Genomic DNA, 17420 nt, shown 5'->3' on the forward strand with positions numbered 1-17420 from the left:
TGGGGGGAAAGATAAGTCATGAGAAACTAATCTAATTTTCTTAATTGTTATTTTAGTAGATAAGCTCAGGAAAGGCAGCAGTTCCGTAAAAAGGAGTATAGTTTTTGGAAGTTAGGAAGATCTGACTTCCAATCCTACCTTTGACAATTTGAATAATTTGTTCATATAAACAAGTTAGAACAGTGGCCCCCAAAGTGGATGCACAAGAAAATCGACTGGGGGGGGATAAAGAAATTAATATAATTGAGGAAGTAGTGCAACTGAACAGCATGGGTACAGCCACTTCCTCCCTCTGCTGCCTTCCCTTTCCATAGCCTCCTACTCAAAGGCTTCTCTCTCAGAAAGGCAATGTGTTATTCACCATCTAGTCTCTGGCCCTAGTTTACCTCTTATTGCCTTCTTCTGCTCTTACTGCAGAAGCACAAACTTTTGGAGACCTCTGGATCAAGCAAAAAAATTTCTTATACTATCATTAAAATGAAAATTAATTTTTAAAAAAGTTTAATTCTATTTCACCTTTTTAAATTTCTATTTTGTGAATGTTTTACAATGTACATATTAGTATTATAATTATAAATATATATTACTGGGATTGCATGCTCAAACTTTTTTTTGTTTTGGGGTATGTTCAAAAGTTTAGACATTATTAGGCTCAACAACAGGGCAGTTAAGTGTATGTGAAAAAAACTCAAATGGCTAACCCCAAAGAATAATCCATTCCTGGTTTGATATCAAATTAGAAAGAGGTTTTTAGTATAATACTCCAAGGATCCAAGACCACATATTTAGAGCTAAGAAAGACATTAAAGTTCAATCAGTATAAACTCTTCATTTTGTAAAAAAGGGAACTAAAGTCCAGAGACATTATGGACTTGGCCCAAAGTCATACAAATAGGAATGGCCAAAATGAGGATTTGAAACCAGGTCCTCTGATTCAAAATCCAGTGCTTAGCAATAACTAAGATAAAGATTGAATTCTTTCTTACCAAATTTGTGGATAAAGACAAGCTTGGAGGTATACGTTATCTCAATGGGTAGAAACTGCAGGGAGCCAGATTTATGATTGATGAAATGAAAAAAGTCAAACAATCAAAGCCATCCAGAAGTGGATACTCTGCCCCTGGAGCTATCCCTTCCCCAGAAGCTTTGAGCCAAAAGTCCAATGACCATTTTTTGGACATGCTATAGAATGAAACCTAATTCTTATATAGATCGTACTAGGTGGTCTGATCAGTTCCTTCCAAGTATGAGGTGTGAACAGGCAATAATGAATCAAAGTCAACTGAGATTGGGTATCTAACGAAAAATCTTCCACGCCCCAGATCTAGACTGGGCCTTATGTCATTTCAGATTTTTGTTCAATGATTTGGTAGAAAAGGAATAACTACTAAGTTTTTCAAACCCGAATATGACAAAGATGAAACAAATTCGGTAGAAAATAGAATTACACCATTATCTTTATGATTCCACAAAAAAATTCCAAAAGGGTCAAATACCTAAAAATTTTAAAAGTTATATCATTAAAATTAGAGAATAAGTTATATAATTTTATAACTGGATAAAGGGAGAAGGGAATATTAAGTCACAATCAGAAGATATTAAAAAAAAATTTCAATGATAAAAATGAATAACTAAAATAAGGAAAAATATTAATATTTCTCATCAAAATCTGTTATTTCAAATCTATAGGGAATTTATACATTATAAAACTCTTAGAGAATAGGGAATGTTTCTTTGTATTTCTATCACCAGTACCTTGCGTAGTGTCTGTCACATAATAAGATATTTGTTGATTTGGATGATTGACTTCGAATAATTTTCTAATAGGTAAGTGGTCAAAGGATATTTAAAAAACTGTTCTCAAAAACAGAAATGTAAACCTTTGATAGCCACTTGAAAATGCACCCCAAAATCACTAATAAAATAAAAATTCTGGGTTACCATCATATATCTAAATTGACAAAAATGGTAAAAGCAAAATATTTAATATTAGCAGGGATGTAGGAAAACAGGTTCACTAATTTACTACTAGTGGGAATATGAATTGCTTCAACTATTCTGGGAAGCAATCTGAAATTATACAAAAATTGCAAAAAACATTCATACCCGTTGAGGGCTAGCAATTTTACTTTTACAGGTTTATATCCTAAGGAAGTTGTTAAATTGAAAATGCCCCAGCATAAAAATGTTGCAGGACTTTTTTTTTAAAAGAAAAAATGGAAAATAAACTATGTGTCTAATGATTGGACAATGGCTGAATATATTGTGGCATGTGAATTTAATGAAATATTATTGCATCAAAAAGAATGATGAATTTAATGAATATTAAGTTATGAAATGTTAACCATGAAAAAAATTGAACTAAAAAGATCTAATGTTCTCACAGATACATCTTTATCAATGAACAGAAAGGCTGCATTTTATAGTAAGATCTGGACTTAAATTCTACCTCTGACACAATAAGTAGCTGGGTAACCACAAACAAGGTATTAACCTCTCAATATTCCAACCAATTCTCTAGGAGTGTAAGGTACAGATAAGTTACTGATCAAGTTAAATCTTAAAGGAATTTCTAGAGTTAACTGTGCTGACAAAACCATAAATTCCAAGCTAGAAAAAAACGACAGTAGCAAAACAAAACAAAAAAACAACTGGGCGCTGTATGCTAAGACAAGTCCTCTTCACATACCACTGAAAAATCCTGAAAGTAATCAGTGGAAATAAACAGAAACTGAGGAATATAGAGAAGAAAAAGCATAAGAGATTAAATAAACAATTAACTATCATAATTCTGAATCTGAATGAGATGAACTCATAAAATGGAAAAGGTGAGCAGTATGGATTAGAAAGCAAAACTAACAATATGCTATTTATAAGAAACATACTTGAAACATAAAGACTGACAATTAAAATAATGGGTTGAAACAAAATCTATTATTTTGATTCTAACTAAAAAGCACTCCTAACAAATCACAAATAATTCCCAAGACAAATAGTATACATTCTATGAATGTTAACTGGAAAATCAGATGTTCCTGCGAACCTTCTACTATAGTAAAAGGATGACCTTGTACTATTAAAAATCACTTTAGAAACAAGGGTCTTGAGTCTTCTATATGGCAAAGAGACAAATCTAAAATCTATATTAAAGGTGGTTGGGGGAAAAAAACTGAGAAGCTACAACTTAAAGAATATTTGTACATAGAACAGAAGACATCTTTTCAACAAAATCCACATAATGAGTTCCTACCACTACTGATCAGCATCATTTGATAAGACACATACTACCTACAGAACTCAAACTGGAATGAAACCACAGCCTGAAAGGACCAAATCCCTAGCTTTGAAATGATTTTTTAGAATGAAGTCACAATATTTATTATTGTGCTTATCCTCCAAAGTATTTAAAAAGGAATGAATCAATCAGCTCTCAGAAATCAAAAACTGCTAACTAATTTCACAACTATTTTAATTCTTTTTCTTCTCAGAATATCAAAACAATCTTTTGAAAAAGTATTTATAAAACACTCAGTACATGGACATGTTATGTAAATGCCATGCATAAAAGAATGTTTATTAGAAACCTAAATTAAACTTGAAGAATGAGTTCCTATTTGTAAAACATCTTATGGTTTCCAAAATATTCTCTTTCCACTAACCCTGTAGAATGGGTTAACTAATACACAAGTCATTATCTTCTTTTTCGAAGTGAGGAAGTTGGGCTCAGATTAAATCACAAGCTTTAGGGTCAAGTCCTGACCCTATTCCATCCTGGCCATGTGACTCTGAATAGTTCACCTAATGTTAACACTCATACTTACAAATTTCATAGGATCTCAAGGGAAAATAAAGGGTACAACACAGAAACAAAATTAAGACTTCTGATTCCTTAACTAATATTCTTATAATAACTCAAAGAATGTATACTACCTGTTTTTCCTTTCAAAGTTAGTTTAATTATTTCATTACTGAGAGAACTATCAATCAAACTATAATTTCAAAGAAAAAAGACATAAGAGAAAACATTTAGAAAAAAAAATCTGACACTAATTGCATGAAGACAGGTACTTCTCTCTGTCTCAGTTTCCTCATATGTAAACTACAAGCACTATCTACTTCATAAGGATGTTGTGAGGAAAGCAAACTTTAAAATACTTTAAGAATGTGAGTTGATTAGGGAATATCTACCAAAAATCCAGGGACCTCTGATTTTCCAAGTCAAGGTTTTCTAAACAATTTTTTTTTTTTTTGCTTTTCCTAGAGAATTTGGTTATCTCCCTATGTAAAAAGTTAGCTATCATCTTCCTCGGAATACAAAGTGAGAATGTAGTACTCTTTTAGAGATCATAAAAAATGGAATTTTTTTAGCTTCACACATGGAAATATAAGATACAAAGACAGACTTTATATGAATCAGAGATATGAAATATGCCACCATAGGAAAAAATGCAAAATAATATATTAAAGAATAATTTTCAAAAACTCATGCTCTTTTACCTTGCAGGCAACATCAATCAGTCGTGCTTGAACAGCTGGATTCTCTGGAAGTTTAGTGCCAATAGCTAACAGTGTGTCCAGAAGCTGAGCAAGAACTTGATGAGATTCTAGAAGCAAGATGGAATCACAGAATATGAAAATGAGACTCAGCACATTGTCTATTTGGTCATGAGAATTTGGAATTTAAGTCTCATTTTTCCAAATAAGATGTAAGCATCACATGGGCAGAGACTGTATCAAATTATTCTACATTTTTCTTTGCAACTATCATTATACTAAATACACAGCAGATACTCCATAAATACTTTTAAACTGATTGATTTTAACAAATGAAGCATTCTGGGAAAGACAACATATTTAGTGTCTAGAACTGAGACTTAAGGCCAGGAAGGCCTGGCACATTTAAAGTCCTACTTCTGACACATGCCACTCAAACTCTGGGCAAATCTGTCCTGGGCTGCTCTCTATGAACTTAAATGGTAGAGAGCAGAATGGTCTGAATTGGTAAACGTTCTCAAATGGCAAATGGAGCTTCCTCTCCTCAAAGTTCCCTAAGCCAATGAAGTCATAGGTCCAGTCCCTATCCTACAACTAAGAATGCTTCTACTAGAATATGCTAGATTCTCTGGGTGCCAAAACCACTTCATAGGATGTTGTACACTTTCAGTGCAAAAAGCAGAGTCAGAAGACTGTGGATGCCTTTCTAGCTTTACTGCAAATTTGGTAGCGCCACTGCACAGGAATACCTCATTATATGTGAGAGAAAATATTCTCAGACTGGATTACATGTTGTCTATTTCCCTCCAGCTAGCTTCATGAGTCCACTGATGACTTCCCTTCTCACTCAAATTCTATCACTCTATGAATCCAGTGCAAGGACAGTATTAGCAGAAAAGAAATGAGACTATAAAGTGGAGTGCTAGAATGGAAATACTAAGTAATTCAAGGAGAATCAACTGTTCCTGCTAAAAAAAATCTAAAATTCTTGTACTCTTTAAGAGGAAGATGAGTCCTGGACCACATTAATTTTTTTTTCTTTTAAATATATTTTTTAGGAAAAAACATTTCAATTAAAATACAGTAAGTGGATTTTAGTCATAGCTCAGCTATTACAGCTTTCAGTTTTCAGATTCCTCATCTGAAAAGGTTAGATGAACTGAGATCATTCCTTTAAGAACTGTATAATCACATTCTTCCCAATCTCCACATGTGAAATTCATTCAATAGCAACCATCATATTTTTCTATGTGAAAAAGACATTTCCTATACTTGGGCAATAAAATAACTTTCACTATTTAAATAAAAATTTTCCTCAATCTTTACTAAATAATTCCATAGAAGTTATAAATCACAACTGAGTACAAATATTATTATAATATAACTTTAGCATAAGAAAAAAATTCCAATAAGCACTTAAGAATATAAGCACTGAACACCATTCTCTCATTGAATTAGGTCCTCATCACCCTCACTTGCCTTCACCCTAGTTATCCAATCCACAGGACTTGCCATCTCTAACCTATGTTGCCCCCTCACCAATTATACCACCTTAGTTCAGGCCCTTATCACTACTCATCTGGATTATTGAAATAATCTTCTAATTGATCCCCCTACCTCAAGTTTCTCCCTATGCCAACCTGACCTCCATAGAGCTACCAAAGTGATTTTCTTAAAACAGAATTCTAACATGTTACCTCCCTCCTATTATGCTCCCCTGCTCTTCTTCTAGTCAATGAACTAGAGTAGTTCCCTATTAACTCCAGTGTTAATTTTAAAGTCCTCTGCATATTAACTGTCTGCTCCTTTCAACTTTTCCAGTCCTCAGACTTTACAGCTTTCCGTAAATTCTACAATCTGACTACATTGGTCTACCAGCAACTTTTCAGACATGACACTCCATCTCTTACTCTTTTCCATGCTTGAGATGCTTTCTCTCCTCATTTTACTTGTCACCATACAAAATTTTATATAAAAGGAATCAAAAATCTTTCCCCTGTATAGAGCTTTTTTCTTTTTTTTCATAGAAATAAATTTTATTATATATAGCCTTATAGTCAAAGAATGAAACAAACTGCAGTAAAACACATTTAAAATTACAATAAAGTCTTTACATTTGTAAATTATGTTAACTTAATGATTTGAAATTTAGATATTCTTTTTTTGATTCTTTAAATAGATTAAGTGCTTTGATATATTTTACTCTATAGATTTTCAGATTATGTTCTGAAAAGGTAAGATCTCTTTCTTGCTTTATTTCAGAAAATTACCAAGCTCTATATAGTACTTTTAAAAACTATAACTTACTTTCATTCTGAAGGGTGTTAATGGCATCATCCATGATACAGTCTGGTGAAAATCCTGCTGTCTTTGATAACAAACCCAACAATGAAGCTATTTTCAGCCTCACAGATGCATCATTTTCCTAGAACAAAAGAAGTGACTGTTGTTATCTTCACACTATTCTTTCAACTAATCATAAACCTGCAGACTAAAGGAAGCAAAATCTGAGAAGAGCCTCAGAGGACTATCTGGGCCAAAGCTTTGGTTCAGAACTATGGCTATTTTGGAAGAATTTTTCCTGGGGCTTTCTACCTACTCCACTACCTAGCTGCCAGATGAGACTGTGTACAATCCAGGGGAGGGGAGGAAAAAAAAAAAGGTCAGAGCTCTAGGTTTCACAATGCTATGTCCAATTTGTCAGGGTAGAATTGTGTTAATAATGGTTACTACATTTGAAAATTACAATGTTACTCTAAGTTGGTACATCTTTAAAGAGCAGCTGTGGATTTTGCAAGGGCTAATGTTGAAGAATTGTCCACGCATATATTTTGAAAAATAAAAAGCTTTAATTAAAAAAAAAGGCAGCTGTATATGAAACATTTATCATCTCCCAGGCAATAGTAATGGGGATTTCCAATTCTCAGCTCTCCTTTAACTAATAGAATGTGAGCTTGAGGGAATAGACTAGCTCTATTCTCTTTGGCCTAACTGCTTGATACATAATAGGCACTTAATAAATGTTTATTAAAACAAAGCGGTATAGCAGATAGAGTGCAGGATTTGTAGGCAGGAAGACATAAATTCAAATCCTGCCCCAGTTGCTAATTAGCTTGTGACCCTGGACAGTTCATAACACAGTGCCTGGAACATACCAGATGTTTAAATGCTCGTGAACTAACTTAACCTCTCTTAGCCTCAGTTTTTTCATCTGTACAAAGAGGACAAATGCAGAAGACTGAATATGAAACAAGCACTCACCTCCTGGTAGGTAGGAGGCAAGAGAAAGAGGAAACAAGTACTTATTAAGTGACTATTATATGCTACAGGACAATAGTGACTAGAGGGCTGGGCTTGAAATCATAAATATACAACTTCCAGAATTCAAATACGGTCTTAAACACATATTAGCCAGACAAGTCACTTATCCCTGTTTCCTTCTAAGTTGGAAAAGGAAATGGCAAACAATTCCATATCTTTGACAAGAAAATGACAAAAAAGGATCACAAGTTTCTGAAGAAACTGAGACAGACAGGTTAAGTGACTTGCCCATAGTGATACAGCTATTTAGGGTCTGAGACAGGATTGTACCCAGCACTCTAATCGGTGTGCTATCTAGCTTTGAAAAGCATAAGACTGAATAGATCTTCAGCACAAAGACCAAAAGAAGACATTTCATACTTAAATATACAATTATATAATGAATTTGTTCATCTTCTTTAAAAAAAAAAAATTGAAGGCTTGTGACAACTCTGTGTCACATTTTAGTAATTCTTGACACTATTTCTTTTTATTGGAGACAACTGGGATTAAGTGACTTGCCTAGTATTTAAATAGGTTAAGTGCTTTGATATATTTTTACTCTATAGATTTTCAGATTAACTTCTGAAGATTCCAAAACTGGATTTGAACTCAGGTCCTCCTGATTCCAGAGCTGGTACTCTATCCACTGTGCCTTCTAACTGCCCCAATTCTCACAATATTTCAAACTTTTTAATTATCATCCTATATGCTATGATTAGGAAGTCTCAGTTCTCATCTAGATTATAATCTCTCCAATGATACCTGGGATAAAGCTATGAAGACTGAAGTACTCAATGAATACTCATAGAATGAACAAGTAAACTTTACAAGTGACTCAAAGCACTTTGCAGTACAAAGCCTGAAGAAACAATTTCACCTTTCATTCACTTAGCCTATTTTAACTCATTTTGGAGAGCTGGTGTTTCTCACATTCATATCCCAGCCATCTGAACGCCCACAACACCAGTATTAGCCTGAATTATTGTACTTATGCAATCTACCTTGTATTTTGGATACTGATCTGTCTTGCTTTTCCCACTACAAGTGTATCTCAGAGATGTTGAAGGGTCAGTTCCAGACCACTGTAATAAAGCAAATATCACAATAAAGCAAGTCATGTGAATTTTTTGATTTCCCAGTACATATTAAAGTTATGTTTACACTACATCATAGTCTATTAATTGTGCAACAGTATTATGTCTCAAAAAACAATGCACATACCTTAATTAAAGAATATTTTATTGTTAAACTAGGTCTGAACCATCCTCTGAGTCGTCAACGAATCATAGTCTTTATGCTGGTGGAAAATCTTGCCCCGATGTTGTTGGCTGCTGACTGATCAGGGTTGAAAGTTGGAATGGCTGTGGCAATTTCTTAAAATGAGGCAATGAAGCTTGCCACATTGATGGATTCTTTCTTTCACCTGAACACTTAGGGGCCATTGCAGGGTTATTAATTGGCCTAATTTAAACATTATTGTGTCTCAGGAAATAGGAAGATTCAAGAAGGGGGAGAGATTGCTGGTTGATAGAGCAGTCAAAACACACAACATTTATTAAGTTTACTATCTTCTATGAGTACAGTCTGTGGAGTGTGTCTTCCCCACCCCCAACAATAACAACAGTAACAGTAACATCAAAGATCACTGTTCACAGATCACCATAATAGATATATAATGAAAAAGTTTGAAATACTGTGAGAATTACTAAAATATGACAGACATGATGTGAGTACATGCTGTTGGAAAAATGGTGCAGATAGACTTGCATACCTGCAAAGTTGTCATAAACCTTAAATTTGTTTAAAAAAAAAAAGCAGTATCTTCACTATTGTGAAGTGTAATAAAGCAAATGTGCAATAAAATGAGATTTACCTGTAGTCTGTAAACTCCTTGATAAGGGATGTTACTTTACTTATCTCCCCAGCACCTAAGCCAAATAGCCTTGCACACAGAAGGAGCACTCAAGAATTATCTACTAAGACCTCTTTCTTTTATATCAACATTTCCTCTAGTTCTCTCTAGCACCCAATCTACAATTCAGTCCACTGTCTTAAATCAGTCTAAATAGCCAGGCTCTTGTGAGGCTTACCAGTCTTCTGACCCAGACTATAAGGACCCAGACTCCCCCTACACCCCACAACAAGGCTGCCCAGGATGACTTCAGTGGCCATCTTCTCACCTTGTAATAATGTTCCAAGAGAATTCTGACAACTCCCTCTACACTCTCTGCCTCCACTGGTTTCCGAGCAAACTGAAGGAGGTACTGCAAGGCATCTGCTGGTGAAGTGGCTTTGCAGAGATCTATATGGAGTGCTGCTGACTTACTCGGCTTAGTCAGACGGAGCTTCTTGGTTGCAATCTCTTCATGCTGTTGCTGCAATGGATTAAAACAGATTATTTTGGTGAAGGAAAATACGAAAATAAAGAGTACACCCAAGCAATTCTATAAAAACTAATGAATTGTCAAGTTCTATAGATTCTTTGTATCTCTAATGATTAGCAGTACTTGGCACATTAGAGATGCACCCAATAAGGGTTTGTTAAGTGACCAATTCCATGGGACTGACCTCCCCACCAGACCTCACATGGAACTTTGTTTTATATTTCTCTATCATACATATATGTAGCAGCAAGGTGTTGAAGTAGAGCATTATTCAAAGAATCAGGAAGACCCGAGTTCAAATCCAGCCTCACTGGGCAAGTCACTTAACCATGTTTGACTCAATTTCCTCATCTGTAAAAATGAGCTGGAGAAGGAAATGTTAAAAACCATTCCATTATCTCTGCCAAGAATATCCCAACTGGGGTCACAGAATCAAATACTATTGAAAAAATATACTTATGTACTGCTTAAAACTTAGAACACAACCCACTGACTCACTTTTTTTTTTTGGCTGAGACAATTGGAGGTAAGTGACTTGCCCAGGATCACACAGCTAGGAAGTGTTAAGTATCTATTGGCTGTGACCTCTAACTGCCTCTTAACTCCTCCCTTTCACCCTGACCTCATCCAATTAATTGACAAATCTTTTTTTTAAGTATTTTTATTTTCCTGTTTATATGTAAAAATGCTTTTTGTTGTATACATACATCCATTTTTATGTACTTCTATATGAATCATATTAAGAGAGAAAAATCAAAACAAAAGGGAAAAACCACAAGAAAAAAAAGGAAATAGTGCTAATGGTGTTTTCTATCCAAAGTTTATTGGAATTTTCTTGGATCACTGAACCTCTGAGAAGAACCAAGTCTGTCAGAGAGGATCATTGTACAATCCTGCTGTTGCTATAGTAAAATGTTTTCCTGGTTCTGCTTGTTCCGCTCAGCATCAGTTCATGTAAATCTTTCCAGGCCTTTCTAAAATCAGCTTGTTCATCATTTTTTATAGAATATTCCATTACTTTCATATGCCATAACTTGTTCAACCATAAAAAGAGCTGCTACAAACATTTTTGTAAATATGGACTCTTTCTCCTTTTATGATCTCTTTCAGGTATGGATTCAGTAGTGTCACTGCTGGGTCAAAGGGTATGCAGAGTTTTATAGCCCTTCGAGCATGGTTCCAAATTGCTCTCCAGAATGGTTGCATCAGTTCACAACTCCACCAACAATGCGTTAGTGTTCCAGTTTTCCCACATCCCCTCCAACATTTATCATTATTTTTTCCTGTCATCTTAGCCAATCTGAGAAGTGTGAAGTGGTAGCTAGAGTTGTTTTAATTTGCATTTCTCTAACCAATAGTGATTTAGAGCATTTTTTCTGTGATTACAGTTTTAATGTCTTCATCTGAAAACTTCATATCCTTTGACCATTCATCAAATGGGGAACAGCTTGTATTTCTATAAATTTAAGCCAATCTCTATATATATTTTAGAAATGAGACTTTTTTCAGAACACTGTCTAAAAAATCAGTTGACAAATTTTGCTGATTCTATCTCCACATCTCTTCCACTTGCGACCTCCTCTCTCCTCCCAAAACTAGTTCCAATCTCAATATGTTTCACCCTATGCTACAGTAAAACTTCTTCGATCTTCTGATATTCAGGATCTGCTCTCTAATGCCAAAGAGACAATCTCTAGTGCGGAATCACCCTCCTCCCTCCTCATCCCAGAAGGGCATGATTTCGCCTTCCTCAAATATTCCCAGCCCCGACTGACACTGATACTGTCTCCTTCCGTCCCTCAGGAAGCTTCAGGGGCTCTTGGACCAAACCTCTCTTTGGCATTTAACGTTCTTCACAGTTTGCTCGTGCCCTACCTTTAGGGCTATCTGTCCAGGCAAGAGCCACATTCCTGCTCTCTCTAGGCCACGGCCTGGGAAATTAACCTTTTATTTATTTTACACACACTTTATATCTACTATTCTGTGTATTCCTAATAAGATAAAATTTTCAGGACTCTTATCTGATTGACATGCTCGGTGCCTAGGCCTGTGTCGCTCCGTTTGCCCAAGCCGGTTAGTCCAATCAGCTCATTGTAAAGATGATGAACTGACTGAAGCCCAAAAAGTAGGCGTGATTATCACCTTCTCCAAAGTCTAAACTTTCCCCATAGGAGCATAATGTTTGTTGACTACAAATAAACGTGTTGGGATCAGAACTAAAGATGGGATTGAACGAAGCCAGAACTTTCACACAATTAGAGATCCGGAGGTGGGGCTTGTACCCAGGTATAAGATGGGATAGGTCGCCTCTGAAATCCCCCCAACTCAGCTGAACCTTCTTTCACTCGTTATTAGATCACTGTGCCCATTTAACAGAAGAGGGAACTGAGGTCCGGAGTGAGAAGATGGACGCGTTAGACGCGAAATGGCACGACCCAGGTGTTTTGACTATTGCAGGCTGGCCAGATCTCGAGGGATCCCCTCGGAGGTGGCACCCCGCAACCCAGGATCCTGCTCCCCAGATGCTGCCGCGGTCCCTCAGACTGAGAGCCGTTTACCTGCACGACCTTGGTGAACTCTTCATATACTCGCTTCTTGAGGTGCGCGGCCATGGCGGCAGCTGGGACAAACAGCACCTCCACAGCCGCCTTTCTCTTCCGGGCCGGCCCTTCCCGGCCGCCGTAGCCTCGGCCGGGCTCCCACCCCCTTCAGCCTCCGAGAGCCCCGCTGGGTGCGGGCGGGGAAGGGAATGGAGAATAGAGTTAGAATTGGGACGCCAGTATCCCACAATGCAGCGGGGAAAGAGGAGGAGTGGCGTGGATTACGTGCTCTTTCCTCCCCCTAGGCGCTTAGTTTCCCGCGCCCGCCCCAACTACCCCAGCGACGTTTGGGCCTCATGCGACTGAGGGAATGAAAACAAGGGAGAGAAGGGACTGGGAAAGAGGTGGAGAGAAAGCTAGAGGAAGGGGGCGGAGCTCAGGAGGGCAGATAGCCAGTGAACCAGAGCAGACGGCTGCGCCGGTTGTAATTGGGTGAGACCTCATGAGGGCGGGACTGAATTTGGAGAGAACGGGAAAAGGCGGAGCAGGATTTGGTCCTGGAGCTAGAGTGAGAGCAGCTATGGAGCGAATGCGGGACTGAGGGGGGGGCTGGGCCCGGATTGGGCGGGATTGGCCCGGGTTGGCTGAAGGCAGTCAGTCCAGGTGATTCGGGAGATGATACCAACGAATTAGGGCAGAGTTTTTATACAGGGGAAGGAGGGAGAAGGATGTGAGGGAACATATGAAAAGGGTGAATGTCTGAGGGAGAAGAGGGGGATAGGAGAGGGGATGAGGAAATGAGTGGAGAGTGGAGAATGGAGAGGAGGGGATGCTCTGAGGACTTGGGGAGAAGGAGGAAGTAAGGGACGGTAGAAAGTGCGGGGATTGTGAGGATGGGAGATGGAAGGGGCCGTGTAAGGATTTGTGAGGGGAGGTTGTGCAGAAACGGAGAGGGAGTGGGAAGTAGGAAGAGAGGAGGGAGGAGAGGATGTCTGGAGTGGGACATGGAGGAGGAACTGGGAGGACATATTGGGGTGGAGGATGGGATGGGGAGGACATGAAGATGAGGGGAAAAAGAGGATGGGATTGTGAGTGAGAAAGGGTGAGCAGAAATCGGGTAGGTAGAGGGGATAGGAGTGGAGATGGGGGATTGGGAAGTGTAAGGGTAGAGGAGATTGAGGAAAGGAGGACGGGAATGTGAAGGACAGTGATGGACGAGAGGAGTAGGGAGGATGTGAGGAAAAGGAATGTATGGGGAAGTAGGGAGAAAGAATGGAAGATGGGGGATATGTGATGGGGAAGTAGGGAAAGGGGAAAGGATATGTGAAAAGTAAGGAGAAAGAAAGTGAGGGGATAAAATTTGTAAGGGGAGGAAAGGTATGGGGACAAGAAGGATATATGAGGGGTGAGGATAGAGAAAAAGGGAGTGAGTTTGAGGTTGTGGTAAGAGGAAGTGGGAGTATGTGTGAAGGAAATGGGGGTGACGGATCCACGGGAGAGGACTATGTAGGAATCTATGAGTTGGAAGGATTTCTGGGAGAGGAAAGGAAAGATATCCCCCTGATAATTAGATCATGGATTCTTGAAGACTTTTAATGGCAGGACCCAAGCTCTGGCCATCCTGACCTAGCTTCATTGGGCTATCAATAAATTTTGCCATTTGAGAACCCAAATTGGCCCCATCACTGGCAGGAGTGCTCACATTATAAGATGAATCTTAAAATATTTCTGGGGTATTTGCAAACTATATGTATCAGGAGAGGGAGGGGGAAAAAAAGAATCTAGTTAGAAACTATGTGTGAGATCAATCCGAGACAGAAGGAAGAAAACGCTCACCTAAGCTGGAGACAGCAGTGCAGCTTGACTTGGTAATAAGAACCTGAACCTAGGATTCAAATCTCACCTGATGCTTATTTTAGCTAAAAGTCTTTAATTTTAGGAGCTTTGATTTCTTCATCTATAAAATAAGGAAGCTGGACTACTTGGCTTCTGAAGTCCCTTCCCGCTCTAGATTTATCAGTTTTCTAGCATTTCAAAGTAGTAGGAGTTCAGTGCTGCCAGAATTTAAAGAAATGGTGATCAACAAAACTTAAAAGACTGTAAATCTAGAGTCTGAAGGTACATCAGGGACCATTTAGTCTAACCCCCTTATTTTATTGATGAGAAAACGGAATGTGGGAGTTAAATAACTTGATCAAAATTTTTTGGAATCTTTACAAACTACTAACTCATTAGAGTTGATAGATTATTGATCTGATCTTACAAGAAGATGTTTTGGGCCAGAACCTGAAACAAGGTATTAAGTAGAACTAATTGATACAGTGCTTGTGTTCACACCTTTACTCATTGGAGTTCACAAGTATGGGAGTTCTTTTGTCAACTCCCATACTTGTGAACTCCAATGAGTAAAGGTGTGAACACAAGAACCCCCCATACTTGTGAACTCCAATGAGTAAAGGTGTGAACACAAGAACCCCCATACTTGTGAACTCCAATGAGTAAAGGTGTGAACACAAGAATCCCCATACTTGTGAACTCCAATGAGTAAAGGTGTGAACACAAGAACCCCCATACTTGTGAACTCCAATGAGTAAAGGTGTGAACACAAGCATTGTATCAATTAGTTCACTTAGTACCTTGTTTCAGGTTCTGGCCCAAAACAGATTCTTGTAAGATCAGATCAATAATCTATCAACTCTAATGAATTAGCAGTTTGTAAAGATTCCAACAAAAATTAAAACAATTAATCTCAGGTTAGATTCTTAAGGGTTTTGAGTTAGTATGAGGGGGATTGAAAATGCCATTAAAAAAGAGACAAGTCAGGAGGGTCAATAAGATTGGGAGTTCAGGATGAGAAGATTGGAACAGAGAGAAGACAAAGTCTTGGGCTTCATCTACGTAGAAGCTATAGTTGAAGTTGAAAGTGTGCCTGTGCTCTTTGAAGAAATATACTGAGAGAAGAGTGGAGGTGTAATGATTGAATCTTAGTGATTCAAGTAGAGAGCAAGAAATGCCAAAAAAGGATGAGAGGATAGGCCAAAGGTTAGGGAAGCCAAGAATTTCAAGGAGAATCTTTTCTATCCTCACTCCCCTGAGACATCTGGAAAAGCAGTAAGAAAGCAATTAGGCATCAGCTAATTGCTGTAGCCTTGGAATGTCATGGTGAATAAGCTGCCTGACCTTTTTCTGATTCCTATGAGTTCCCATCAGCTTTACTAATTCCCCTAAGCTTCCCACATTTTGTGATTAGTACTTTAGCAGGCAATTGTGTAAAATATGAAAATTGCATTTTAACTTATCTATACAATAAGTTTAGACAAGCTGTTCTAATAGGATCCTGTATAAACTACTTCTGTATAGACTGACTTGTCAAAGAATTTGGAGTTAAAATTCAGTTTATATCATAATTAAGCTTTTAAAATATATTTACGAGGAAAATTTATGAACTGAGTTCATAAGGAGTAGAGTTTTCATGGTCCTAAGAAAGAGCAATAGAAACACCAAAAAGAAAGATTTTATTAAAAAAAAAAAAACTGACCAAAAGAGACAATAAACTAAGGAAAATTCTAATATAATTTTTAAAAGACATTTTTGAAAAAAAAGAGGAAAAAGGCACCCTGACATAGTGTCAGAAACTACATCTAAAATAATACCAAAAAATCCTTAGAGATGTGCTCACATGGATCATAGACTCACTCAAGGAATTAAAAGAATCAAGCATAGAAAAAAGATTACATGAGGAAAACAAATTATCCTTCTTTGCAGATGATATTATGGTATACTTAGAGAACCCTAGAGAATTAACCAAAAAAACTATTAAAAATAATCCACAACTTTAGCAAAGTTGCAGGATACAAAGTAAATCCATATAAATCACCAGCATTTTAATATATCATTAACAAAATCCAACAGCAAGAGATTCAAAGAGAAATTCCATTTAAAATAACTATCTATAGTGAAAGTATTTGGGAATCCATCTACCAAAGGAAAGTCAGGAATTATATGAGCAAAACTACAAAACACTTTCCTCACAAAGTCAGATTTAAGCAATTGGAAAAATATCAAGTGCTCTTGGATAGGTTGAGCAAATATAACAAAGATGACAATACTCCCTAAATTAATCTATGTATTTAGTGCTATACCAATCAAACTCCCAAGAAACTATTTTACTGACCTAGAAAAAATAACAAAATTCATCTGAAAGAACAAAAGGTCAAACATTTCAAAGGAATTAATGAAGAGAAAAGCAAACTAAAGTGGCCTAGTTGTACCAGATTTAAAACTATATTATAAAGCAGCAGTCATCAAAACCATTTGATACTGGCTAAGAAATAAAGTTGATGAGTGGAATAGGTTAGATTCACAGAACAAAATAGTCAATGACTATAGTAATCTAGTATTTGACAAACCTAAAGGCCCCAGATTTTGGGAAAAGAATTCATTATCTGATAAAAACTGCTGGGAAAATTGGAAAGTAGTATGGCAGAAACTAGGTATAGACCCACACTTAACATCGTATACCAAGATAAAGTCGAAATAGGTTCATGATGTAGACATAATGGTATTATAAACAAATTAGAAGAACATAGGATAGTTTACCTTGCAGATTTGTGGAGGAGGAAGGAATTTGATCACAAAATAGATAATTTTTATTATATTAACTTAAAAAGTTTTTGTGCAAACAAAACTAATGCAGATA

The 17420-nt window shown here is 37.1% G+C and overlaps 1 protein-coding gene across 2 annotated transcripts in view; it reads right to left on the minus strand.

Moving 5' to 3' along the window:
• The window catches only part of INTS4 (integrator complex subunit 4), a 92523-nt gene extending 79432 nt beyond the window's left edge, over positions 1-13091 (minus strand). The window contains exons 1-5 of one of the 2 annotated variants that reach the window (XM_051987201.1): positions 12740-13091; positions 9978-10172; positions 8799-8879; positions 6802-6919; positions 4498-4604 (exon numbers count right to left, since the gene is read on the minus strand). In XM_051987201.1, coding sequence (XP_051843161.1) covers positions 4498-4604; positions 6802-6919; positions 8799-8879; positions 9978-10172; positions 12740-12793 — 555 coding nt within the window. In that variant the 5' untranslated portion in view covers positions 12794-13091. The remainder of the gene's footprint in view (positions 1-4497; positions 4605-6801; positions 6920-8798; positions 8880-9977; positions 10173-12739) is intronic. The other variant, XM_051987202.1, reaches the window with a different exon arrangement.
• Between the last annotated feature and the right edge of the window lie 4329 nt (positions 13092-17420).

This window comes from Antechinus flavipes, chromosome 3 (genome assembly GCF_016432865.1).
Source record: "Antechinus flavipes isolate AdamAnt ecotype Samford, QLD, Australia chromosome 3, AdamAnt_v2, whole genome shotgun sequence".
NCBI classification, from domain to species: Eukaryota; Metazoa; Chordata; class Mammalia; order Dasyuromorphia; family Dasyuridae; genus Antechinus; species Antechinus flavipes.